Source organism: Nerophis lumbriciformis, linkage group LG38 (assembly GCF_033978685.3).
Source record: "Nerophis lumbriciformis linkage group LG38, RoL_Nlum_v2.1, whole genome shotgun sequence".
Taxonomy (NCBI): domain Eukaryota; kingdom Metazoa; phylum Chordata; class Actinopteri; order Syngnathiformes; family Syngnathidae; genus Nerophis; species Nerophis lumbriciformis.
Genome location: NC_084585.2, coordinates 13,039,818 through 13,065,824, shown reverse-complemented (window position 1 = coordinate 13,065,824; position 26,007 = coordinate 13,039,818). Strand labels below are relative to the sequence as shown.

General features: G+C 40.3%; 1 protein-coding gene across 1 annotated transcript; it reads right to left on the bottom strand.

Moving 5' to 3' along the window:
• Positions 1 to 715: 715 nt before the first annotated feature.
• Positions 716 to 25,544, bottom strand: LOC133578272 (C->U-editing enzyme APOBEC-2-like). Its single transcript, XM_061932558.1, has 3 exons — positions 25,282 to 25,544; positions 14,369 to 14,593; positions 716 to 1,174 (listed from the first exon to the last, which is right to left on the bottom strand). The coding sequence occupies exons 1-3, from the start codon at positions 25,479 to 25,481 to the stop codon at positions 871 to 873; spliced, it is 729 nt and encodes a 242-aa protein (XP_061788542.1). The 5' UTR covers positions 25,482 to 25,544; the 3' UTR covers positions 716 to 870.
• Positions 25,545 to 26,007: the final 463 nt, after the last annotated feature.

Below are 26,007 nucleotides of genomic sequence, written 5' to 3'. Positions count from 1 at the left end.
AGAAGATAGAGAAAAATAAGCTTATCGACTACGATGTCTCCAAGGACTACAAAGGCGGACTCCCGCAATTTTTCAGGACTTATGCAGATCCCAAATACAGATCAGCAGGTACCAGAAGGTAAGAAAAGTTTCTTTTGCATAATATTGCGAAACAAAACGCCAGATAATATGTCTTACCTTATACACACCATAATAATACTCCTATCTTGAAGCACAGTACAATCCATCAAGCGGTGCGGCTTCATAGCTTACCAAAGTCGTACTACAACATTTTGATAGATTTTTGAGCGCTGTGTGTAATGTTCTATATTTTCAATGCCAGCTTTTTTTGCTCAATTTGCAGGCGTAAACCTAACAGACTGATCTTGTTACTTGACGATATTCTATCGAAATTGCATTTTGTAGTTTAATTATTCATGAACATATTTTAAATCTAGTGACAGTGAGTTGGGTGGTCATGACACTGCCGTTTCTAAACAACACTACAGTGTGTTGGATTAATGTTAATGTGAATTTAAAGACCTTTAAATTTGTAGACAAGTTGTAGAAATATATTTGAAATAGCTCAAGCAGACATTTTACAATACCCCTGCGGTACCTCTTGGGTCTACATGGGGGTCGCGACCCCTTTTGAACAACTCTGGTGTATGATATTGAAGTGAGATATGGTTGGGATAAAATATGTTTATTGTGTTACATTTTTATGTGTGATTTGTATAAAATTCTAAGGTTACAATTGAAAAGCACAGTAGAAGACGTTTCACATTAGTACACCAAGGTTCCTTTCCGATGCTAACAAGGATGAGCTGCTGCTTCTTCCCCAGTTAGAAAGTGTCAAAAAAAGACACTGCTCTATTTTTTAGGATGCAGTCACTGAAGAACGTCTGCCAGCTTCTCATGATAATACTCATAGTTGTCTTTGCAGTCTTCCCACAGGTTAAGAGGTTGGTCCTCCTTCTCCACAAAGGTATCCCAGACATAGGAGAAGTCGAGAGGCTTCATCACTCTCAGCTTGCAGCCAACTTTCTGCAGAGCCTTCAGCCCAGCCTGAATCTCGGCTTCTTCCCACTCCAACAGCCGAGCAGCAAAGATGTTCAGTTGGATGTTTTTCTTGGCTTTTAACTCGTCAGCTATCTTTGCAGCACAAGCAGAGCAGGGACTGCATGACACATACCTGGAAAGAAAAATATATTTGATTCAAACTATTGCTATACGCAGTAGTAATTTTTGTTAAGGCTTTTGGTGCAATCACTATGGCGGTTATGTAACCCTTATATAGCATTTCCCATCACTTAGTTTCTAATGTCATTTTGGTAAAACATTTTGTTATCCTTTGTCATATTTCTGCGAGGCTCTGAAATGGAATTAGATTTAGTCAATGTACTTTTGAATGTACAGTATTTCAAAAACAAAACCCTTGTTAATCGCGGTTATTCAGTTGCTGGCATGAAATGATAAACACATTTCTGCGAAGTAGTAATCATTAATTATCAAATATTTTTTATAGCTACAGCATAATAAAAACCTGTTTACGATCTTCAAAGTACATTTTCAACATTAGAGGGCCATGTATAGATCATATAGTCTCCTTTACACTCTTTAATCCACAATAGTTGGATTCTGGGTATTTGTTCTGTTGTGTTTATGTTGTGTTACGGTGCGGATGTTCTCCCGAAATATGTTTGTCATTCTTGTTTGGTGTGGGTTCACAGTGTGGCGCATATTTGTAACAGTGTTCAAGTTGTTTATACGGCCACCCTCAGTGTGACCTGTATGGCTGTTGATCAAGTATGCATGGCATTCACTTATGTGTGTGTAAAAGGGCCGGCACGCTGTGTGTATGGTGATAAAACGGACGTGACGACAGGTTGTTGAAGATGCTAAAGGCAGTGCCTTTAAGGCACGCCGCCGACATTGTTGTCCGGGTGGAAATCGGGAGAAATTCGGGAGAATGGTTGCCCCGGGAGATTTTCGGGAGGGGCACTGAAATTCGGGAGTCTCCCGGGAAAATCGTGAGGGTTGACAAGTATGCTGAGGCTCCGCCAATCAGTGGTTAGGTCATTATACTGAACAGTGTGCTCTGATTGGTTTGGTATCCTCTAGTGCAGAGGTGTCAAACTCATTTTAGATCGGGGGCCACTTGGACAAAAATGTACTCCCAAGTGGGCCGGACTGGTAAAATCATGGCACGATAACTTAAAAATAAAGACAACTTCAGATTGTTTTCTTTGTTTAAAAATAGAACAAGCACATTCTGAAAATGTACAAATCATAATGTTATTGGGGTTGTTTTTACACTTACATGTTGCGGTTAATAGTATTCTATATTTATTTGTCATTATTTATACTTTCTGAATGTTGTGATAATGTTCATCAGTCAACTCATTGGTGTTCATTTTCAATCCATCAAGATAAAAAAATATTTAAATCAAATTACAGGATGTTATTTATGTAGTTTGCTCATTTTCCATCATGCGGTTTATTTTTTATTTTTTTTACATATGTAGCATAATCTACAAAGAATTGCTATCGCGTCATCCAGAAAAGCAGTTTCTTTCATTCAAAAACTTCGGTTCATTTTTATACTTAACAAACTCACCCCGCGGGCCGGATAAAACCTGCTTTAGTGGCTAATACTATTATAGTATTATAGTATCCAACTTTTGGCCCCCTTACACTATACTCCTGAAGGACCCCCAATCTTACTTTAAACCCAATGTCGCTAGCTCTCACACACACACACACACACACACACACACACACACACACACACACACACACACACACACACTGTTTGTTTACATGCACTAAAAAACAGATCATTGCATGAATTGTGATGAGGTACGGGTCGGACGAACGAGACTCGATCGTTAAGATTGCACATATTATGTCCACATATGAAAGAGTCTTTGGCTTGGAATAAATCAGATACATGTCACATATGGTTAAAAAAAAGAAACAAAATTGACCTGCAATGTGAACATAGCCTAAGATGACTACTAATTCAGTGTAATTATTTGAGTGGGCCCTGGGCCCCTCTGTGCTGGAAAAGTTGGGCACTGAGGTCAAAAATGTTAAGAACCCCTGTTTTAAACAATTCCAGTAACTAGAAGGTTCCAGATCTGAATGCCGCTTCCTCCATCCCAGTTGCTGCTTGACAAGACACTTCGCTGATCAAGATGCTGACCAGCTACAGCCATAAAAAAAACAATTAACCAGATGTGTGTAGTTAGTTATGCACTACATTTACTCCATTAAATTTATTTAAGTTACATTTTGTAACATACTTTTTACTTTTGAGTATTTTTGTGAATAAGAAACGCTACTTTTACTCTGTTGCACTGAGTTACATTCCGATTGCTATGTTAATTTATAATCATAATTATTTATAATCTATTGATTAATGCTTGCAAAGACATATTCATTTGGCCCATTAGAGAGACTTCTGTCACATGACTTTGTTTCACCAATCCAATGTAAGCACTTGCGACCTTTGACTCCATTTCACCAATCCAAACGGGGCCTGGCAGTCACATGACCCCACTCAAACTACACACTGTAAAACGTGACATAACATCATAATTCTTCAAAGTTTACTGACAAAGTATGAAAAATAACCTATATGTCATCATCTGTGTCAGTACAAATGTTTTAACTCGACTGAGAGAAAATGGCCTCAAACTGTCACCTGAGAATTGCCGTTTTTCTCAAACCTCAGTCCGCTATTTGGGACATAGTGTATCAAATGACGGAGTTGACACCGACCCAAAGAAAGTGGAAGCCCTTAAGACCTAGACGAGACCTCCGACATTAAAAGAGCTCAAATCTTTTCTTGGATACTGCGGTTATTACCGAAGATTTGTACAAGATTATGCTAAGATTGTGAAGCCCTTAACCAATTTAACTGCTGGTTATCCACCAATGCAAAGAGGAACCAAGTTTTCTAAAACTAATTGTAAATACTTCCATCCCAAAGAACCCATCCATCCAACCATTTTCTACCGCTTGTCCCGTTTGGGGTCGCGGGAGTGCTGGAGTCTATCTCAGCTGCATTCGGGCGGAAGGCGGTGTACACCCTGGACAAGTCGCCACTTCATCGTAGGGCTCCCAAAGAACCATTTAATGACACATGGACTTTTTCTTGCCAGCAAGCCTTTGATACTGTTATCAACAAGCTTACTTTGTCTCTAGTGTAAGGGTTCGCAAATCACCATATGTTCAAGGGCTGCGAATCTTTGGGTGTCCCACGATTCGTTTCAATATCGATTCTCGGGGTCACGATTCGATTATAAATCGATTTTTTTCGATTCAACTCGATTCTTGATTCAAAAACGATATTTTTCCAATTCAAAACGATTCTCTATTCATTCAATACATAGAATTTCAGCAGGATCTACCCCAGTCTAGGTCCTAGAGGTCCAGTGATTACAGGTAAGAGCTACTCTGCTAGCTCTAGTCACAGCTTCCCCCACTTTTAGCTTTGTCTCTCTGTAAAGTGAAGGTACAACATTGTCTGTAAAAACCGAGCGTGATGGGATGTCATACCGCGGCTCAATAGTTTTGATCATGAACCTGAAGCCTTCTCTCTCCACTGTGCTGTATGGTCGCAGGTCTTTTGCAATGAAACAAGCGATGGATCTGGTTATCTTCTTTGCCCGTTCAGAACTGGGTGGTAATTTTGTAAACTGGTGAAGTGTGTTGATCAGCTGCCGGTGTTGTTAGTGGATGATCCTTTTCCTCTGATAACTCTGGGGGGTGTCTGTCCAAGTGAGCACGGGGATTTGAAGTATTCCCAAAATACTTAACTTTAGCGTTGCAAAGTCTGCAAATTGCATGAGTCATGTCAAGCCCTTTCTTGCCACGGTAAAATCCAAAGTGTCTCCAAATGTTTGCTTTCAAAGTCTGCGGAGGCGGTTGTATTTCTTCATAAGGCTGCTCTGTTTCTTTTTCTTCTACCTGCATTTTAGCGGCAACACAACAACACTACACTCCCCTTAGTAGCTAGCCACCAGGTAGCCACGCTGCTTATTGCGCAATACCTACGGTAGCCCAGAAGGCACATACACATTGCCGGGAGCGGGGGAATAAAATGGATTTTTGAAAAATGAGAATCGATACTGAATCATACAACGTGAGAATGGCGATTTGAATTCGAATCGATTTTTTCCCACACCCCTAATATGTTCTCAATACATATGCCAGCTCTACAGGGCTTGGTGCAGCATTGTATTAGGAGCAGGATGGAAAAAGTCGAGTCATCGCTTATGCGAGTAGAGGATTGTCACGCAGTGAAGCCAGGTATCCAGCGCATACGTTGGAATGTTTAGCCTTGAAATGAGCCATTACGGATACATTACATGACTACTTGTATGGTAACCCCTTTACAGTAGTAACAGACAACAACCCGCTGAGGTATGTTCTTACCATTGCTAAGCTAGATACTGCAAGCTATCACTGGTTAGCTGCAGTATCCTACTTTACGCTTGACATTACCTACCGAGCTGGTAAGCAGAATCAAGACGTAGATGGTTTGTCAAGAAGGCCTCACGGTGAGTTAACCAATGACAACCAATTGCAAAGTGAAAGTAAAAGAATCCATCAATTTATTTCTCATCAATTGACCCCTAAGATTAGCAGTTTCCATTCCATAGAAGCAGTCCAGGCCACATGTCAGAACCACATTGCTGAACAAGCAGAGAAAGACACAACCACCCTTTGCCTCGTTGAGTCTCTCTCTGTTCATCCAGACACCATTCCTGCTGTTTGAGGAGGAAACAATTCAAGAAGGTCTTCTCACAGTTCCCAGATACAGTAAGGATGGTCATCACTAATATCCTCAAACCTATTCAGTCAAGAGAGCCAATACCTGCCTGCTTTAAATCTGAGTCACCTGAGTGCCAGCTGATTCTTAGGGAGATGAGTCGTCTTGAACTGCAGGGTGGTCAGAAAACGACAGTGCAACAATAGTCATGTTGTCGTTCCACAAGTATTGAGATCATTTGTACTCACCAGTCTGCATAATTAAATGGAACATATGGGAATCGAACGCACTCTCGACCTAGTCAGGTCAAGATTCTACTGGCCAAAGATGGCAGCAAATGTAGAGACAAAGATCAGAACATGTGGAAGATGTGTGAAGAGGAAAAGTCAGCCAAAAAAAGCTGCACCTTTGGTTAATATTCAAAATAGCAGACCCATGGAACTGGTTTGTAAGGGCTTTCTGTCTTTAGAACCAAACACCTATAACATCAAATATATCCTGGTCATCAGTGACCACTTTACCAGATATGCTCTTGCTATTCCTACAAAAGATCAGAAAGCCAACACAGTTGCTAAATGTCTGTGGGGGAAGTTTCACAGCCATTATGGATTTCCTGAACGCCTCCATAGCGATCAGGGCAGTGATTTCAAATTGAAAACCATAAAAGAGCTTTGTACACTTGCCGGCATCCGCAAGGTTGGGACAAGCCTCTATTTATCCTAGAGGTAACCCAGTGGAGCGGTTTAATCGCACACTGCTTGGTATGCTAGGAACTCTACAGGAAAAAGAAAAAACGAAATGGCGTGACCACCTTAAACCTCTCACTCATGCATAAAACTGCACGAGAAACGATGCAACTGATTATTCCCCATATGAGCTCATGTTTGGGCGACAACCCAGATTGCCAATTGACATCGCATTTGGGTTGCCTGTCAAAAACAATTCCTTCCCTTCACATTCGCAATATGTGAGGAACTTGAAGTCTCACTTAAAGGAAAGCTATCAGCTTGCAACTGAAAATGCAAAGATATTGTAAGATGTCAGTGAGAGAATCCACACTGGAAATAGGTGACTAAGTCCTTGTGTGTAATCTGTCTGCGCAACTAGCACAAAATTGATGATTGAAGGGAGTCAACAATTTATATTGTGAGCAGGAGACTTACCTGTTTACACAGTGTGACCTTGAAGGACAAGAAGGACCCACACACACATTACATTGTGACCTCCTATTACCTTGTGGATCCCTCACTGAAACAGACGAAGAATTAGAGGGGCCAAAACCATCACGTAAGCCTAAAACAAGACACACAACTGTCCAGTTGGATGAGCATCATTCATATTCAGAGGATGATGATGATAACAGTACTATCCCATGAAAATATCTGGAATTGAGGCAACATTCCTTGAAAGCTTGAACATCCCCAAGATGCAAAGAAAGGCAGTTCTTGAAAGTAAACCACCAGCTGGAGCTGAATGGCCACCTGTGAATCATGAAAATTTACCTGAGACAAGAGTCTCAAGGTCTATTTGGACACTAGAGGGGGGAATCTTTGGACACCTTACGATTCGATTACGATTCAGGAGCTATGATTCGATTAAAAATCAATTATTGATGCATCTGTAATTTATGTATTTTGATGCAGTTTTACATTTCTTTTCATTTCCCTAAATAAGCATTTATCACTTGCAACTTTTAAAAAGAGTGCATTTGCCATAAAAAAAACAACAGTTAAATTAATCCCCATCACATTTATTAAATGAATAGAAATGTGTACAAAACTGGAACATAAGTGCCGTATAATAAAGGAGCTTGCCTGATCTCTCGGTAAGGTGGCTCGCTGCAGTCAGCCAACTTTCAGAACTGTCTGCATTGCTTTATCTACAATAAATGAATCAATTATCGATTATTAACGTTTACTAATTGATTTTATAATCGTCCATGTCTGAATTGCGATGCATCTAAAAAGCTATTATTTCCTCCACCTTTACTAGACACTCACCTGATTCATTAATCCAAGAGCGACATTCACCAAATGGAAACAGTCCTGATTCTGAAGAAGTGGAAATTAAAAAGAAATGATCACTAAACAAACCTCAGGAAAATATGGCACATACAATTGGTTGCAATGGAACCAACATAGTACACAACTGAAGTTGAAACGGAAACTAAGAGAAAAGCTTTTGAATCTGAAGCAAACTCACCTGACACCTCTACAGGAGGCATTTGCAACCAAAGGAGAAAGAGAACCAATCGGTTTTGGAGAGACTGAAGTAACGGAAGGAACCAATCATTGTACTCGTCTGACAAGTTTGTCTGATTCATATGATGAGTCTCAGAAAGAAGAAGTTTGTGAGAACTCTTGGCGATCCGAATGCTCGAGGAAATCACCTCAGAAGTTCACCTACCCCCAACTCAGAAATCATTTCATTTATTTTGCCCAAACCCTACTAGAGGGCTTCAATCGAGTTTTTGTTGAAACTTTTGAAAAAAATCAAATATTGAAAGAAGAACATGAAGGGACTTATGTCAGTTAAGAGGGGGAGGGTGTAACATAGCTACAAAATGCAGGTTTAAATAAAAAAATTAAATAGGGAATAAAGTGTTACTAAGTTACATATGTAGTTACTAATATGTAAAAAATAAAGTGAAAGGAGGGGCTGTGGTGATGAAAAAAAGCGTAGTTGCTGTGTTTCGACGACTCAATGTGCTCTGTCGAGATGAGCAGACAACATCCGAGCTCTGTCGAAAAGATCCGAGCTTCACCGAAAGGAAGCCGAGTGGCGACTTCCGTCACAAGAAGCTTTGTCCAGATAGAAACCTAGCGGCACGTTGAGAAGTCTGTCTGTTTTCGTATTCAGAAAATGAGCAACGTGTAAAATAAATAGACACGGTAAAGTTAAAAAACACTTAAAAAAATATCTCACAGCAAGAGCCGAACCCACACACCGCAAGGAGCTTCACGCATCCTGTGACGTTGTCAATTGTATTCTTTGTGTCTCGGTTAGGTTTTTTTAAGTTGGACAAAACCACAACCAGCGACACCAAGAACGTGATCAGGATATTTCCACTGAATTAAAAGGATTGGTTATCTGTGTGGGAGGACTGTATCAACGAGAAATTGATCTATAAGTGAGAGAACTCTTATCATCTCTAAGAACTTTGACTATATCCGACTAAACTGACTTTTGGACAATTTATTTTATTTTTTAAAAAAGGGCCCAATATATTTTCAATATGTCAAGCTGCATGTTTAAAATGATTAAAAAAAAAAGTTAACTAAAAGTTCCAGTAAACAATATCCAGTCTATGTGTGTCTATAGTTATATCACTACACTCAGCTCTTACAGAACCTAGCATATTGCACACCGCAAGTTGGTTACATAGAGAAAACATGTTGCAGTGACTTGTAAATGTGTTATGTTTTAGTTGCGCACATGCTAACATTAGCCCTGTTGTAACCTCATAAGTAACTGAAAAATGTGCATCTTTCGTACTACATGCTGTAGTACGGTCTGGCTGTCGCTCACACAAACACACAGACACACCACCAACAGTTGTAATGTATGTACAATATAAAAATAGTTATGAAGTTACTCACTGGTTACTCAGTACTTAAAGGGGTCAGATTATGATTTTTTTCTACAATTAAAACACTTCATTGTGGTCTACATAACATTTTGAATTATGTTGTACAGCCGCTTTCAAGCTGCTTTTTGACCATCTCTTCAGGACGTGCCATTTGTGGGCAGTCTTATTTACGGGCATCCACTTTGACTGTGTCTTCTCCCAGTCATCGATGTTGTGGTTTTTAGCACTACCATTATGAGTCTACAGATCTATACGCTCATTTTTTTATTAGAAATGGCAACAGCAGAGGATACATGTGCATCTACGAGTCAGTCTGCCACACAACAAGGGAATAGAGAAAAAGAAGGAGCTTATTGACTACATCAACGCTGCTTTCACTGAAGTACAATTTTTGACTATTCTCCCCACCTTTGCAACTGAGTCATGTCACACCTTGTAAAGTACAAACCCCGTTTCCATATGAGTTGGGAAATTGTGTTAGATGTAAATATAAACGGAATACAATGATTTGCAAATCCTTTTCAACCCATATTCAATTGAATGCACTACAAAGACAAGATATTTGATGTTCAAACTCATAAACTTTATTTTTCTTTTTGCAAATAATAACTAACTTAGAATTTCATGGCTGCAGCACGTGCCAAAGTAGTTGGGAAAGGGCATGTTCACCACTGTGTTACATGGCCTTTCCTTTTAACAACACTCAGTAAATGTTTGGGGAACTAAGGAGACACATTTTTTAAGCTTTTCAGGTGGAATTCTTTCCCATTCTTGCTTGATGTACAGCTTAAGTTGTTCAACAGTCCGGAGGTCTCCCCGTTGTGGTATTTTAGGCTTCATAATGCGCCACACATTTTCAATGGGAGACAGGTCTGGACTACAGGCAGGTCAGTCTAGTACCCGCACTCTTTTACTATGAAGCCACGTTGATGTAACACGTGGCTTGGCATTGTCTTGCTGAAATAAGCAGGGACGTCCATGGTAACGTTGCTTGGATGGCAACATATGTTGCTCCAAAACCTGTATGTACCTTTCAGCATTAATGGCGCCTTCACAGATGTGTAAGTTACCCATGCCTTGGGCACTAATAAACCCCCATACCATCACAGACGCTGGCTTTTCAACTTTGCGCCTATAACAATCCGGATGGTTCTTTTCCTCTTTGGTCCAGAGGACACGACGTCCACAGTTTCCAAAAACAATTTGAAATGTGGACTCGTCAGACCACAGAACACTTTTCCACTTTGTATCAGTCCATTTTAGATGAGCTCAGGCCCAGCGAAGCCGACGGCGTTTCTGGGTGTTGTTGATAAACGGTTTTCGCCTTGCACAGGAGAGTTTTAACTTGCACTTACAGATGTCGCGACCAACTGTAGTTACTGACAGTGGGTTTCTGAAGTGTTCCTGAGCCCATGTGGTGATATCCTTTACACACTGATGTCGCTTGTTGATGCAGTACAGCCTGAGGGATGGAAGGTCACAGGCTTAGCTGCTTACGTGCAGTGATTTCTCCAGATTCTCTGAAACCTTTGATGATATTACAGACCGTAGATGGTGAAATCCCTAAATTCCTTGCAATGGCTGGTTGAGAAAGGTTTTTCCTAAACTGATCAACAATTTGCTCACGCATTTGTTGACAAAGTGGTGACCCTCGCCCCATCCTTGTTTGTGAATGACTGAGCATTTCATGGAATCTACTTTTATACCCAATCACGGCACCCACCTGTTCCCAATTTGCCTGTTCACCTGTGGGATGTTCCAAATAAGTGTTTGATGAGCATTCCTCAACTTTATCAGTATTTATTGCCACCTTTCCCAACTTCTTTGTCACGTGTTGCTGGCATCAAATTCTAAAGTTAATGATTATTTGCAAAAAAAAAATGTTTATCAGTTTGAACATCAAATATGTTGTCTTTGTAGCATATTCAACTGAATATGGGTTAAAAAAGGTTTGCAAATCATTGTATTCCGTTTATATTTACATCTAACACAATTTCCCAACTCATATGGAAATGGGGTTTGTAGTTACATCAATACTTAAAGGAGAACATTATCACCAGACCTATGTAAGCGTCAATATATACCTTAATGTTGCAGAAAAAAGACCATATATTTTTTTAACCGATTTCCGAACTCTAAATGGGTGAATTTTGGCGAATTAAATATTCGCTCTCGGAGCGATGACGTCACAATGGGACGTCGCATCGGGAAGCAATCCGCCATTTTCTCAAACACCGGGTCAAAACAGCTCTGTTATTTTCTGTTTTTTCGACTGTTTTCCGTACCTTGGAGACATCATGCCTCGTCGGTGTGTTGTCGGAGGGTGTAACAACACGAACAGGGACAGATTGAAGTTGCACCAGTGGCCCAAAGATGCGAAAGTGGCAAGAAATTGGACGTTTGTTCCGCACACTTTACCGACGAAAGCTATGCTACGACAGATGGCAAGAATGTGTGGATATCCTGCGACACTCAAAGCAGATGCATTTCCAACGATAAAGTCAAAGAAATCTGCCGCCAGACCCCCATTGAATCTGCCGGAGTGTGTGAGCAATTCAGGGAAAAAGGACCTCGGTAGCACGGCAAGCAATGGCGGCAGTTTGTTCCTGCAGACGAGCGAGCTAAACCCCCTGGATGTCTTGGCTCACACCGTCCCAAGATGATCAAGAGAAGAATATCGACCCTAGCTTCCCTGGCCTGCTGACATGAGGGTATGTCTGCAGAATATATTAATTGATGAAAATTGGGCTGACTGCACTCTCAAAGTGCATGTTGTTGCCAAATGTATTTCATATGCTGTAAACCTAGTTCATAGTTGTTAGTTTCCTTTAATGCCAAACAAACACATAGCAATCGTTGGTTAGAAGACGTTCGCCGAATTCGTCCTCGCTTTCTCCCATGTCGCTGGCTGTCGTCAAACCGATATGGCTCAATAGCTTCAGTTTCTTCTTCAATTTCGTTTTCACTACCTGCCTCCACACTACAACCATCCGTTTCAATACATTCGTAATCTGTTGAATCGCTTAAGCCGCTGAAATCCGAGTCTGAATCCGAGCTAATGTCGCTATAGCTTGCTGTTCTTTCCGCCATGTTTGTTTGTGTTGGCTTCACTATGTGACGTCCAGTGTTGGGACTAACGCGTTACAAAGTAACGCGTTACTGTAACGCCGTTAGTTTCGGCGGTAACTAGTAATCTAACGCGTTATTTTTTATATTCAGTAACTCAGTTACCGTTACTACATGATGCGTTACTGCGTTATTTTACGTTATTTTTCATGTAGTATCGGATAGAAACAGAAGATCTGAGTGTGTTTTATTGCAGCGGTGGAAAAGAAAAGGCGTGCTTTGTGTGGGTGGGGGCGGGGGGGACTGACGTCACTCACCTCACATGCTGTCATGTCTTAAAGGGCCACACACACACAAACACATACGCGACTCTCTTAACAACTAACAAGACATCATGGCGAAGCCAGAAGTCGAGTTTTTTTTTAACATGGAGACATTCTCAATACTTTTCTTTTGTCGAGCACAAAGAAAATAACATTTTAGTTAAATGTAAGTTGTGTCTTGGATCAAAGATCCTATCTACTTAAAGTTAAAGTTAAAGTGCCATTATGTTGCAGCTATTTAAAATAGTTTTGTCAATTTGTTCTGGCCTGAAATAAATTGGCCCTTTGAAACATATCTTTGTCTTTGTGTGTTGTATGTAGACCACATTGCTTAGCAGAGTTCAGTGATGCAAATACATGTCAAGTTGATCAACAGATTGTATTATTCTCCAGTGCAATAACAGTACTGACATGAAGGCTAAAAGGGCATTAATGGGAGCCTTAAAAAAAGGGGAAAAAAAGAAGTAACTAAATAGTTACTTTTCACAGTAACGCATTACTTTTTGGTGTAAGTAACTGAGTTAGTAACTGAGTTACTTTTGAAATATAGTAACTGTAACTAGTTACTGGTTTTCAGTAACTAACCCAACACTGGTGACGTCACAGGAAAATGGACGGGTGGTTAAAATCAGGCACTTTGAAGCTTTTTTTAGGGATATTGCGTGATGGGTAAAATTTTGAAAAAAACTTTGAAAAATATAATAAGCCACTGGGAACTGATTTTTAATGGTTTTAACAATTCTGAAATTGTGATAATGTTCCCCTTTAACATCCATTACATGCAAATGCAATCCAAAAAAGACACAAAAAGCCTGAAAAGTAATTTCTCTAAGACAAGATGTGATTGTTTTTTCCTCCTGTGGAAAGCATAATATGTGTTGAATACAAAAAAGGCAAACATAAGATGTGACAGCGTGGATGAGCTTGGTACTAATCACTTGTCTCAACAGGTCTAAATTATGTCATTATGTTAATAGTTTGCTAGCATTTATAGCAGTAGTGGTTTAATTTTGGTTTCAGTTAGAAGTATTAAGTTATCCGTTGCAAGATACATCCATGTGGGAGCTCACCTTCAGAAATGTTTGAGGCGGAGCCACCAGTTATTTCCTGGTTTTGTGGGGTTGATGATGTCATCACTGACGACATCATACCAAACCAACTCACCAGGGTTTAGTTTGCTTTATATTTAGTTAATATTAGGTTAGGTCAGAGAGTTATGAGGATTAGATAGCATTAGTATCTTTGGGCTTCTTTATTTTAACACTACAAAGGTAGGGTAACTGTTTTGATGTGTAGAAATGTTAAATTGCGTTTGTAAACCAACCTATGGGCAAAAGTGGCGCATTCCAAGTAGTATTGGAAGCCCTATAAAAGAGCAGAAGGGTTATATGGGGTGGCCATTTTTGTTGTGAACAATTCAGACGTGCTGATGCCAAAATACAGTGAGAAGATTATTTGCTCTGTACTTCCGATACTTTGCAAGTCACTACTTTGATTCTTTGTTCTGTTTTACAAGCGTTGACAATAAACATGCCACGCTTCCAACAAACTGAAAGTCTGCCTTCCTGTCATTTGGCCCTCGGACACCACATTCGGACATAAGAACGTTCCTTCATGCAGTAAACGTACCAGGTGATCGTGTATTTCAGTGATGGGACATAGTCGGACAGGCACTGCGTGAAGAAGGCGTCCTCAGCATGCGCTCCTGTGTGCTCATCCTCCAGACAGCCTCTGTCAGGTCCTTCAGTTGTGTTTCCTTTATCCACCAGGTAACACAAGAAGGTCTTATTGCGGCCTGAAGAGTATTCCACATTTTTGAACTGGAACTTGAATGCAAAAGGATCGATCCGCTCCCTGTTTGAAACACAGCAAATGATAACAAATTCGACACTTCTTATTGCCTTATGTAGTATTGGAAAAAAATAGAAACCTTGTTTTTGAGAGTCTACTTATAGCAACAGACTCGTGTTGAGTGTTACAGTATGATGTATAACAGTTAGCATAGTTATGTGTGTACCACATTACATATCTGCACCTGTTATGTTAGACGACCAAAGCAAACTTGAAGGTATACATGTGGGTGTCAGGTTGAAACTTGCTCTGGGAGTGAGGGTACACTAATTTTACACTCAGACTCTAGAGTTGCAAGGCATTATTATTAGATGAGGTTTACATGACCCCAATCAGAAGATAGATGGACTGAACACCAAAGATTATTTTTAGGAGAACTGATTGTTAGCTACAAATGCCTCTGATATCAATGAGCAACCATTGCACAGTCTAGACTATCACTAATTATGGTATCTTAAAATATGATTACTATTACCAATAAAGCGGCCAGGACATAGTCTTGTTAATTAAAATCTAAATAGACTATCACAAACTATGATTTCCTAAAATATGATTACTATTACTATTACCAATGAGTGGCCATCACATATTGTTGTTAAAAAAAACCTATAAAGAATAGACTATCACCAAGTATAGTATCTTAAAACATGATTACTATTACTAATACCAATGAGCGACCAACGCATAGTCTTGTTAAAGGGGAACATTATCACCAGACCTATGTAAGCGTCAATATATACCTTGATGTTGTAGAAAAAAGACCATATATTTTTTTAACCGATTTCCGAACTCTAAATGGGTGAATTTTGGCGAAATAAACGCCTTTCTATTATTCGCTCTCGGAGCGATGACGTCACGTTGTGACGTCACATCGGGAAGCAATCCGCCATTTTCTCAAACACATTACAAACACCGAGTCAAATCAGCTCTGTTATTTTCCGTTTTTTCGACTGTTTTCCGTACCTTGGAGACATCATGCCTCGTCGGTGGGTTGTCGGAGGGTGTAACAACACGAACAGGGACGGATTCAAGTTGCACCAGTGGCCCAAAGATGCGAAAGTGTCAAGAAATTGGACGTTTGTTCCACACACTTTACCGACGAAAGCTATGCTACGACAGAGATGGCAAGAATGTGTGGATATCCTGCGACACTCAAAGCAGATGCATTTCCAACTGGACTGGACAGATCAGCTTTCAGGAAAAGAGAGCGGATGAGGGTATGTCTACAGAATATATTAATTGATGAAAACTGGGCTGTCTGCACTCTCAAAGTGCATGTTGTTGCCAAATGTATTTCATATGCTGTAAACCTAGTTCATAGTTGTTAGTTTCCTTTAATGCCAAACAAACACATACCAATCGTTGGTTAGAAGGCGATCGCCAAATTCGTCCTCGCTTTCTCCCATGTCGCTGGCTGTCGTGTCGTTTTCGTCGGTTTTGCTTGCATACGGTTCAAACCGATATCGCTCAATAGCTTCAGTTTCTTCTTCAATTTCGTTTTCGCTACCTGCCTCCACACTACAACCATCCGTTTCAATACATGCGTAATCTGTTGAATCGCTTAAGCCGCTGAAATCCGAGTCTGAATCCGAGCTAATGTCGCTATAAACTTGCTGTTCTATCCGCCATGTTTGTTTGTATCGGCATCACTATGTGACGTCACAGGAAAATGGGCGGGTGTATATAACGATGGTTAAAATCAGGCACTTTGAAGCTTTTTTTAAGGATATTGCGTGATGGGTAAAATTTAGAAAAAAACTTCGAAAAATAAAATAAGCCACTGGGAACTAATTTTTAATGGTTTTAACCCTTCTGAAATTGTGATAATGTTCCCCTTTAAAACAATCTTATGAACAATAAACTAACACCGACTATGGTGTCCTAAAATATAATTACTAATAACAATGAGAGGCCATTGCATAGTCTTGTTAAATTAAATCTATAACCAATAAGACTTTCACAAAATATAGTATGTTGAAATATGATTACTGTTACTAATACTAATGAGCAGCCATTGCATAGTCTTGTTAATACAAACTTATATGAACAATAGACTATCACCAACTGTGGTATCTTAAGTTATGATTACTAATACCAGTACCAATAAACAGCCATAACAAAGTCTTGTTAAAAACTTGTAAACAATAGACTATCACCAACTATGGTGTTATTTAATTAATGGTTACTAATACCAATGAGCGACCATTGCATAGTCTTGTTAAAACCTATAAACAATAGAAAAAGACGGTCACCTACTATGGTATCTGAAGATATGATTACTATTACCGGTACCAATAAGCGGCCATCGCATAGTCTTGTTAAATAAAACTGATAGAGACCATCACAAACTATCTTGGTATCTATCTGAGGTTTAGATCCAAACAGGTTTAAGAATGGGATTTATTGTACAAAGTTCGATCTCAACTATTTATTCCCCAGTGGGGATTCAAATGGAATTTGCATGAGCTCAAACCTATAGCAGGTTTATTAAAAAAAGAAGCATAATATTTTATGTTGGATTTTTTGGTGATTGTGAAATTTTGGGCTGTTGGAATGTTGAAAATACAGTCGACCCCCATCACATCGCCTTTTGAAGTTTGTGGTTTCACTATATCACAGAGTTTTTGGAGGTCAAAAAGATAGTTTTTTAAGCATATTCTTTGGACCTAAATTTATAATTTTCAAGCATAAACATGGCTAAATGAATTACAGTAGCTACTAAATGAGACCAAACCAATCAGAACGCGCTACTCAGTATTGTGGCCACTGATTGGCTCAGTCGCAGGCAGCATTACTATATTGGATTAAATGAGTGTGAACAAGACTATGTGTGGGTGTTCTTTCATGTATTTGATTTATAATTAATAATTCCAACTTCCCAGTGTCATGTCTGTGTAATCATGTTTTGTTTTAAGTCATGTTTTGTTTAGTTTCTGGCTTTTCACTCCCTTGTCTTGTTTGCATGATTACCCATTAGTTTCACCTGTTCCACGTTTGGACTCATTGTGCACTCTTGTTTGTCACCATAGCAACCATTAGTTTCCACCTGTCACGTCACGCACCTGTTTCACGTTTTGAGTCACGCACCTGTTTTCGTTAATCATGTCTGTGTTATTTAAGCTTTTCATTTTCTGTTGTTCGTCCTGACGACATCCCCGCATTTATGCTCCTGCACACTCTCCACACCCTTATGACCCTTGCTACTCTTTTTTCATGCCGGTTCCATGCCAAGTAAGTTTTTGTTTATTAAGCCACAGTTAGTGTTTTGTTTAATTGTTCATAGTTTCTGCCAATGTGCAAGTTTTGTGTTTATAGTCTAGTTTTGTACCTCCGCCCCTGTGCGCGCCTTTTGTTTGATCCTTTCTTTGTAGTTATAGTGTTAAATAAATCATGTATTTACCTTCACGCCATGACCAGTCCAATTCACTTGCACCTCGGGAGAACAAATCAAGCCAGAGTCAGAGTCGTGACACCCAGAAATGAATTTACACGGGACCAATTAACTAGGACTGGGCCGAGAAAGTTTTTTTGCTCGACGATATATTGATCTACAAATTATTGCCAATAAATGCTATTATTGCCATTATTTTTTGGAGACCAAATTAACCACTGATGTAATGACACTACATAATAATAATGCATGTATAACCTTTTAAATGCAATAAACGTGTATTCCTCGTATATAGAATATTGTAATTTGAATGTAAACATCAAAATCTCCAAGTTAAATAAAACAAACATAATAATACATGTTGCACTTGAATGAAAATCACAACTAAAAGCAATACAATATGCTCAGGGGGAGGCCTCAAATATACACAAGCAAAACGATAAATAAAATGGCTAAACTTTAAGTACTGACAAAGTTGCACTTCCCTATTTAACATGTAGGCAAAGGTAGAGTTGTACATTTCTGCCAACAGTGGTGTGCCGTCAGGGCCAGCAAGGCCTTCTCTGCTGGCCTAACATAACCAGAAATCAATATCATAATCAAAGATAAAATTATTTTTGTATTTACTTTCCCTAAATATCTAAAAGTATTTATATTATCTTCATGCTTACTATGAGGTTTGTCACACCGCTGCCTCTCCACCTGGCGATTATCTACCGCCCCCCAGGACCCTATTCGGATTTCATCAGTGAATTTTCAGAGTTTGTTGCTGATTTAGTGATGCATGCCGACAATATAATCATAATGGGGGACTTTAATATCCATATGAATACCCCATCGGACCCTCAGTGCATGGCGCTCCAGACTATAATTGATAGCTGTGGTCTTACACAAATAATAAATGAACCTACGCATCGCAACGGTAATACGATAGATCTAGTGCTTGTCAGGGGTGTCACCACCTCCAAAGTTACGATACTCCCGTATACTAAAGTAATGTCCGATCATTACCTTATAAAATTTGAAGTACTGACTCATTGTCAACAAACTAATAATAATAACTACTATAGCAGCCGCAACATTAATGCTGCCACAACGATGACTCTTGCTGGCCTACTGCCTTCGGTAATGGCACCATTCCCAAATTATGTCGGCTCTATTGATAACCTCACTAACAACTTTAACGACGCCCTGCGTGACACTATTGATAATATAGCACCGCTAAAGCTAAAAAGAGCCCCTAAAAGGCGCACCCCATGGTTTACACAAGAAACTAGAGCTCATAAATTATCGTGTAGAAAGCTGAAATGCAAATGGCGTGCTACTAAACTTGAGGTTTTCCATCAAGCATGGAGTGATAGTTTAATAACTTATAAACACATGCTTACCTTAGCTAAAGCTAAATATTACTCAAATCTCATCCACCTCAACAAAAATGATCCTAAATTTTTGTTTAGTACAGTAGCATCGCTAACCCAACAATGGACTCCTCCCAGTAGCTCCACCCACTCGGCAGATGATTTTATGAATTTATTTAATAAGAAAATTGAACTCATTAGAAAGGAGATTAAAGACAATGCATCGCAGCTACAACTGGGTTCTATTAACACAGATACGACTGTATCTACGACGGATACTGCAATACAAAATAGTTTCTCTCTCTTTGATTAAATAACATTAGAGGAATTGTTAAGATGTGTTAATGGGACAAAACAAACAACATGTTTACTTGACCCATTTCCTGGGAAACTTATCAAGGAGCTTTTTGTATTATTAGGTCCATCAGTGCTAAATATTATAAACGTATCACTTTCCTCTGGCACTGTTCCACTAGCATTCAAAAAAGCGGTTATTCATCCTCTGCTCAAAAGACCTAACCTCCATCCTGACCTCATGGTAAACTACCGGCCGGTGTCCCACCTTCCCTTTATTTCGAAAATCCTCGAAGAAATTGTCGCACAGCAGCTTAATGAACACTTAGTGTCTAACAATCTCTGTGAACCTTTTCAATCCGGTTTCAGGGCAAATCACTCTACGGAGACAGCCCTCGCAAAAATGACTAATGATCTACTGCTAACGATGGATTCTGATGCGTCATCTATGTTGCTGCTTCTTGATCTTAGCGCTGCTTTCGATACCGTCGATCATAAAATTTTATTAGAGCGTATCAAAACACGTATTGGTATGTCAGACTTAGCCTTGTCGTGGTTTAACTCTTATCTTACTGACAGGATGCAGTGCGTCTCCCATAATAATGTGACCTCGGACTATGTTAAGGTAACGTGCGGAGTTCCTCAGGGTTCGGTTGTTGGCCCTGCAGTTTGTAGTATTTACAAGCTGCCGCTAGGCGACATCATACGCAAATACGGTGTTAGCTTTCATTGTTATGCTGATGACACCCAACTCTACATGCCCCTAAAGCTGACCAACACGCCGGATTGTAGTCAGCTGGAGGCGTGTCTTAATGAAATTAAACAATGGATGTCCGCTAACTTCTTGCAACTCAACACTAAGAAAACGGAAATGCTGATTATCGGTCCTGCTAAACACCGACATTTATTTAATAATACCACCTTAACATTTGACAACCAAACAATTACACAAAGCGACTCGGTAAAGAATCTGGGTATTATCTTCGACCCAACTCTCTCCTTTGAGTCACACATTAAGAGTGTTACTAAAACGGCCTTCTTTCATCTCCGTAATATCGCAAAAATTCGTTCCATTTTGTCCACTAGCGACGCTGAGATCATTATTCATGCGTTCGTTATGTCTCGTCTCGATTACTGTAACGTATTATTTTCGGGTCTCCCTATGTCTAGCATTAAAAGATTACAATTGGTACAAAATGCGGCTGCTAGACTTTTGACAAGAACAAGAAAGTTTGATCATATTACGCCTATACTGGCTCACCTGCACTGGCTTACTGTGCACTTAAGATGTGACTTTAAGGTTTTACTACTTACGTATAAAATACTACACGGTCTAGCTCCATCCTATCTTGCTGATTGTATTGTACCATATGTCCCGGCAAGAAATCTGCGTTCAAAGAACTCCGGCTTATTAGTGATTCCCAGAGCCCAAAAAAAGTCTGCGGGCTATAGAGCGTTTTCTATTCGGGCTCCAGTACTATGGAATGCCCTCCCGGTAACAGTTAGAGATGCTACCTCAGTAGAAGCATTTAAGTCCCATCTTAAAACTCATTTGTATACTCTAGCCTTTGAATAGCCCCCTTTTTTTAGACCAGTTGATCTGCCGTTTCTTTTCTTTTCTCCTCTGCTCCCCCCTATCCCTCGTGGAGGGGGAGACACTCAGGTCCGGTGGCCATGGATGGGGTGCTGGCTGTCCGGGGTCGGGACCCGGGGTGGACCGCTCGCCTGTGTATCGGTTGGGAACATCTCTGCGCTGCTGACCCGTCTCCGCTCGGGATGGTTTCCTGCTGACCCCACTGTTGACTGGACTCTTACTGTTATGCTGGATCCACTATGGACTGTACTCCTACAATATTATGTTAGACCCACTCGACATCCATTGCATTCGGTCTCCCTGGGGGGGGGGGGGTTACCCACATATGCGGTTCTCTCCAAGGTTTCTCATAGTCATTCACATCGACGTCCCACTAGGGTGAGTTTTTCCTTGCACTTATGTGGGCTTTGTACCGAGGATGTCGTTGTGGCTTGTGCAGCCCTTTGAGACACTTGTGATTTAGGGCTATATAAATAAACATTGATTGATTGATGTCATATTATGCTCCTTCCAGTGCAGTTGTTTTTAGTTTTAGTTTGTATCCAATCAGAATTCAGCTAGCTTATGTTGCCATGCTGTACGAAATCTGCCAGAGGCCTTCAGAATCAACAATGCGGGCGTCCGTGCACTGTAAGCGATCGGGGACATACAGTTGATAGACAATTGTGATAGCCAATCAGATCACGAGTTGTGTTGTCAGTAAGGCCTTCTAGGAGCCTCACGTTGAACGTGACATTTACGCGTCCTGGGATTGGATACTCATCGGGACTGTTAGCGGATTAATTTGAGAACACATAGAGTTGATAGACAGTTGCGATAGCCAATCAGATCACAAGTAGTTGACAGTAGCCTATCCAAGTAGCCTGATGTTAACGAGACTGTGATTGGATACTCACTTGTCACTCCAAAGTGAGTACCCAAACACATGTTTTAATTTAGCAGGAAGCGGGAAGTGTTGCGCAGAGAAGAAGAACAAAACGTTGATTAGGTGGCAGATATATATTTGCAAAGCCATTTTCAAGAAGGATATCTATAGAGAAACTACATCTTGTGAGACCATGTCGACCAACCCCGGAAGCTAGCTCAGCTGTTCTGGCGATGAAATGGGTTGAAGCTAAAGTTAAAGATAAAGTACCAATGATTGTCACACACACACTACGTGTGGTGAAATTAGTCTTCTGCATTTGACCCATCCCCTTGTTCACCCCCTGCGAGGTAAGGGGAGCGTGAGCAGCAGCGGTGGCCGCGCCCGGGAATCATTTTTGGTGATTTAACCCCCAATTCCAACCCTTGATGCTGAGTGCCAAGCATGGAGGTAATGGGTCCCATTTTTATAGTCTTTTGTGTGACTCGGCCAGGGTTTGAGCTCACAACCTACCGATATCAGGGCGGACACTCTAACCCAGTGGTTCTTAACCTTGTTAGAGGTACTGAACCCCACCAGTTTCATATGCGCATTCACCGAACCTTTCTTTAGTGAAAAATAAAATGTTTTGTTTTTTTTCAAATTCAAGGCAAAGTTGTTTTTTTACTGGTGCACAAAATGAACCGTGCATGAACATCACCTTGTTCAAAAAACAAAACCAACCCAGTGCATGAACTCACAACAAATTACACACCTGCAAATCAGTGTGACTTCTGCTGTTGCCTTTGAGAGACCAGTTCAGATATGCGTGTCATTTTAAATGATAAATGATAAAATAAAATAATTTATTTACGAGTACACAGCTCATGAAAAACAATATGTTTTGTTATTGTCATTGTAAGTGAATTTCGGGAGTCTCCCGGAAAATCCGGGAGGGTTGGCAAGTATGGTTAATCACAAAGATTATTATCAAGGCTTAGGTCAGGCTGATTAGAAAAATAAATACTAATCAGGTATACTGCAAATCAAGGCACTCATAAAAACTAATGAAAAAGACATTTGCATCCAATTTAAAAAAAATAAATAATAAAAATAAATAATTAAATTCTAACTAAATGAATAATAAGAAAAAATAGGGCAGCACGGCGCAGTGTTTAGCGCTCGTGCCCCATAGCGAGAAGGTCCTGGGTTTGATTCTTGGGCTCGGGATCTTTCTGTGTGTGGAGTTTGCATGTTCTCCCCATGACTGTGTGGGTTCTCTCCGGGTACTCCGGCTTCCTCCCACCTCCAAAGACACGCACCTGGGGATAGGCTGATTGGCAACACTAAATTGGCCCTATAGAGCAGGGGTCCCCAAACTACAGCCCATGGGCCGGATCCGGCCCGCCAGCTTCAAAAATCCGGCCCCCCTGGAAGTCCCAAGTTAAAAAAAAAGGAAAAAATAAAATAAAATATATTTAAAACATTTTTTTAATTTTTTTTTATCTGTCCTTTCTAATCCATTTTTTACCACTTGTTACTCTCGGTGTGTCCTAGCTGCTCAGGCAAATAATATTGTTTAAAAATGCATTTTCCTATCGATAACGTGACATTGCACTTGGAATAAATTTCACGCTGGAACACGCTTCTGCTCGCTCTGCCCGCATCACGGCCACGCCCCTGCTCGGCTGCAAGCGATCTGCAATCAGCGCACCTGGGACTAATGAGGGCAGGCAGCATAAAGGCCAGCGCACCCGAAGATCCGGCGCGGGAGCGTAGTTAACTTCCCGTAGTAAGCATCCCGTCTCTGGCTTCCCTCCCGCGTACTTGATCTCTCTCTGTGTCTTCCCAGCTCCCGTGTCTTACGTCCCTCGTGTCTTCCCGCTTCCCATGTCTCCCGTGATTGAGCTGTGTGCCTCGACTCCCCTTTGGACTTTGGACTGCCTCCCTTGATCCTCGACCCCCTGCTTGGACACAGATCTCGTTGCTTCTCTGCAGCCCCCGACCACTTGCTTGCCCACGGATTGCCTTCTTGCCTTGCCCCTCAACACTCGCTCAACACTCACGGTAAAACACAACAGTTAATTCCACACTTAGTCACACACCAAAAATACACACTCTTGGATTTCATCACACTCCATTCCCTTGTTGTTTAATTAATAATATTGTTTCGTTATTATTTATATATATATATATATAGTATATATATAAATAAAACATAGAGCTTAACTACGCCCCCTTGTGGTCTGTGCCGTACACTCCCCCAGTAAACATAACAGTATATATACATACACAACATACATACATATACACAGCCTGGCCCCCGGCCAAATTTAACCCAATGCGGCCCCGAATCAAATAGTTTGGGGACCCCCGCTATAGAGTGTGAATGTAAGTGTTAATGTTGTCTGTCTGTCTGTGTTGGCCTAACGATGAGATGGCGACTTGTCCAGGGTGTACCCTGCCTCCCCCCCAAGTACAACTGGGATAGGCTCCACCCCCTGTGCAACCTCAAGAGGAACAAGCGCTATAAAATGGATGGATTAAAAATACAATAAAACTGCCCCAAGTAGAGGAATAGTGTAGTACAACTGAGTAGCGCTTTGAGACATTTGTGATTAAGGGCTATAAACTTTGATTGATGATTGGCTGATTGCTATATGGACCACAGCTGACACCGACCACCCTATATGGTAGTTAAGAAACACTGCTGTAAAACATTATATATTGTGAAAATTCATATACGTATGGTTTACTTGAATGTTTAGCACATTTTATTATCGTTGAAAAAAAAAAAAATACAACGCAAAAGTTACCTTAACTGAATTGTGTACAGAAACTACATACTTTTTACTGAACTTGTTATTATTCAGCAAGGTAGATATGGAGTAATTCAAGCGTTTTAATTGACTACAGAAGTTGCAATGAGGCACTTTACATATGCATGTATTAACAACAACAATTTTTTTCTCTCTGTGATTTATTATGAATATATTCTTCCTCGGGAAAAATTAAAGCTGAAGAGCAAAACTAAGTGTCTTCTAATTCATGCACTCTCGGTTTGGTCAGTAGGAAATAAATTTGCTAAAATAATTAGCAAGATGCACTTTTTACAGTGATTTGCAAATACAACATGTAAAATAGGTACAGTAAACACTTTTGACATTCATCACTATGGAACAAGAACTTTGTGAGGTGGACCTACTGTACCTTGCAGTTATTTCAAATGGAGGAAGTTCCATGGGCTCAACCTGAAGATCTTCACTGTCACCATTAAGGGCTGCATTGTTATCTGAAGGAACCTCTCTATTTTCCTGAGCATGATCTCCTTCATTCTTCACTCCTTTTCCATCCTTGGCTTCTTTCTCTTGTCGCTCCTTTCTTTTTTGCGAATGACTTCTGTCGGCCATGGTACCGAGAGTCAGTTTTTTTATGCCGGGAAGTGCAAGGAAAGAGGAAGCAGCACAGTGAAGAGCTAGCTGTGGAATGGTGGACAAAGAGGAGCTGAAAAGAAGAAAAGTAATGGAGAGATAGGGAGAAATGAGAGAGAGAGAGAGAGAGAGAGCTGTGAAAGACCTTCACCTCTAGTGCAAACAAATAACTACACGTCACTAATATCCATACAGTGCAACAATCACCAATGTTAACAAAGTGGATTTATTAAAAGCAAATTACAGCTAAAACTTGCCATGTAAAAAATAAAATATAAACTGGTAGCTCAGTTGCCACAATTTCTGTGTAAAATTTACAGCAAATTATTTTTATGGTTAACATGACAAGCGGAGAAAAGGGATGGATGGATGGAATTCTATCTACTCAGCTCTCACTCCCCCCCCCCATAAAATCTAGGGTCATTGTTTTTACACTGCATTACAGAAAAACGGTGTCGCTGATATTTTTACGGTATAAGTCTAGCAACTGAGTTATTTTTTATAA

Coding starts and splice junctions, on each gene's coding strand:
- LOC133578272 (XM_061932558.1), bottom strand. CDS start 25,481: ATGGCCGACAGAAGTCATTCGCAAAAAAGAAAGGAGCGACAAGAGAAA. Junction 14,594..25,281: donor CCATTTGAAATAACTGCAAG/GTACAGTAGGTC, acceptor TGTTTCAAACAG/GGAGCGGATCGATCCTTTTG. Junction 1,175..14,368: donor CTGAAATACACGATCACCTG/GTACGTTTACTG, acceptor TTTTCTTTCCAG/GTATGTGTCATGCAGTCCCT.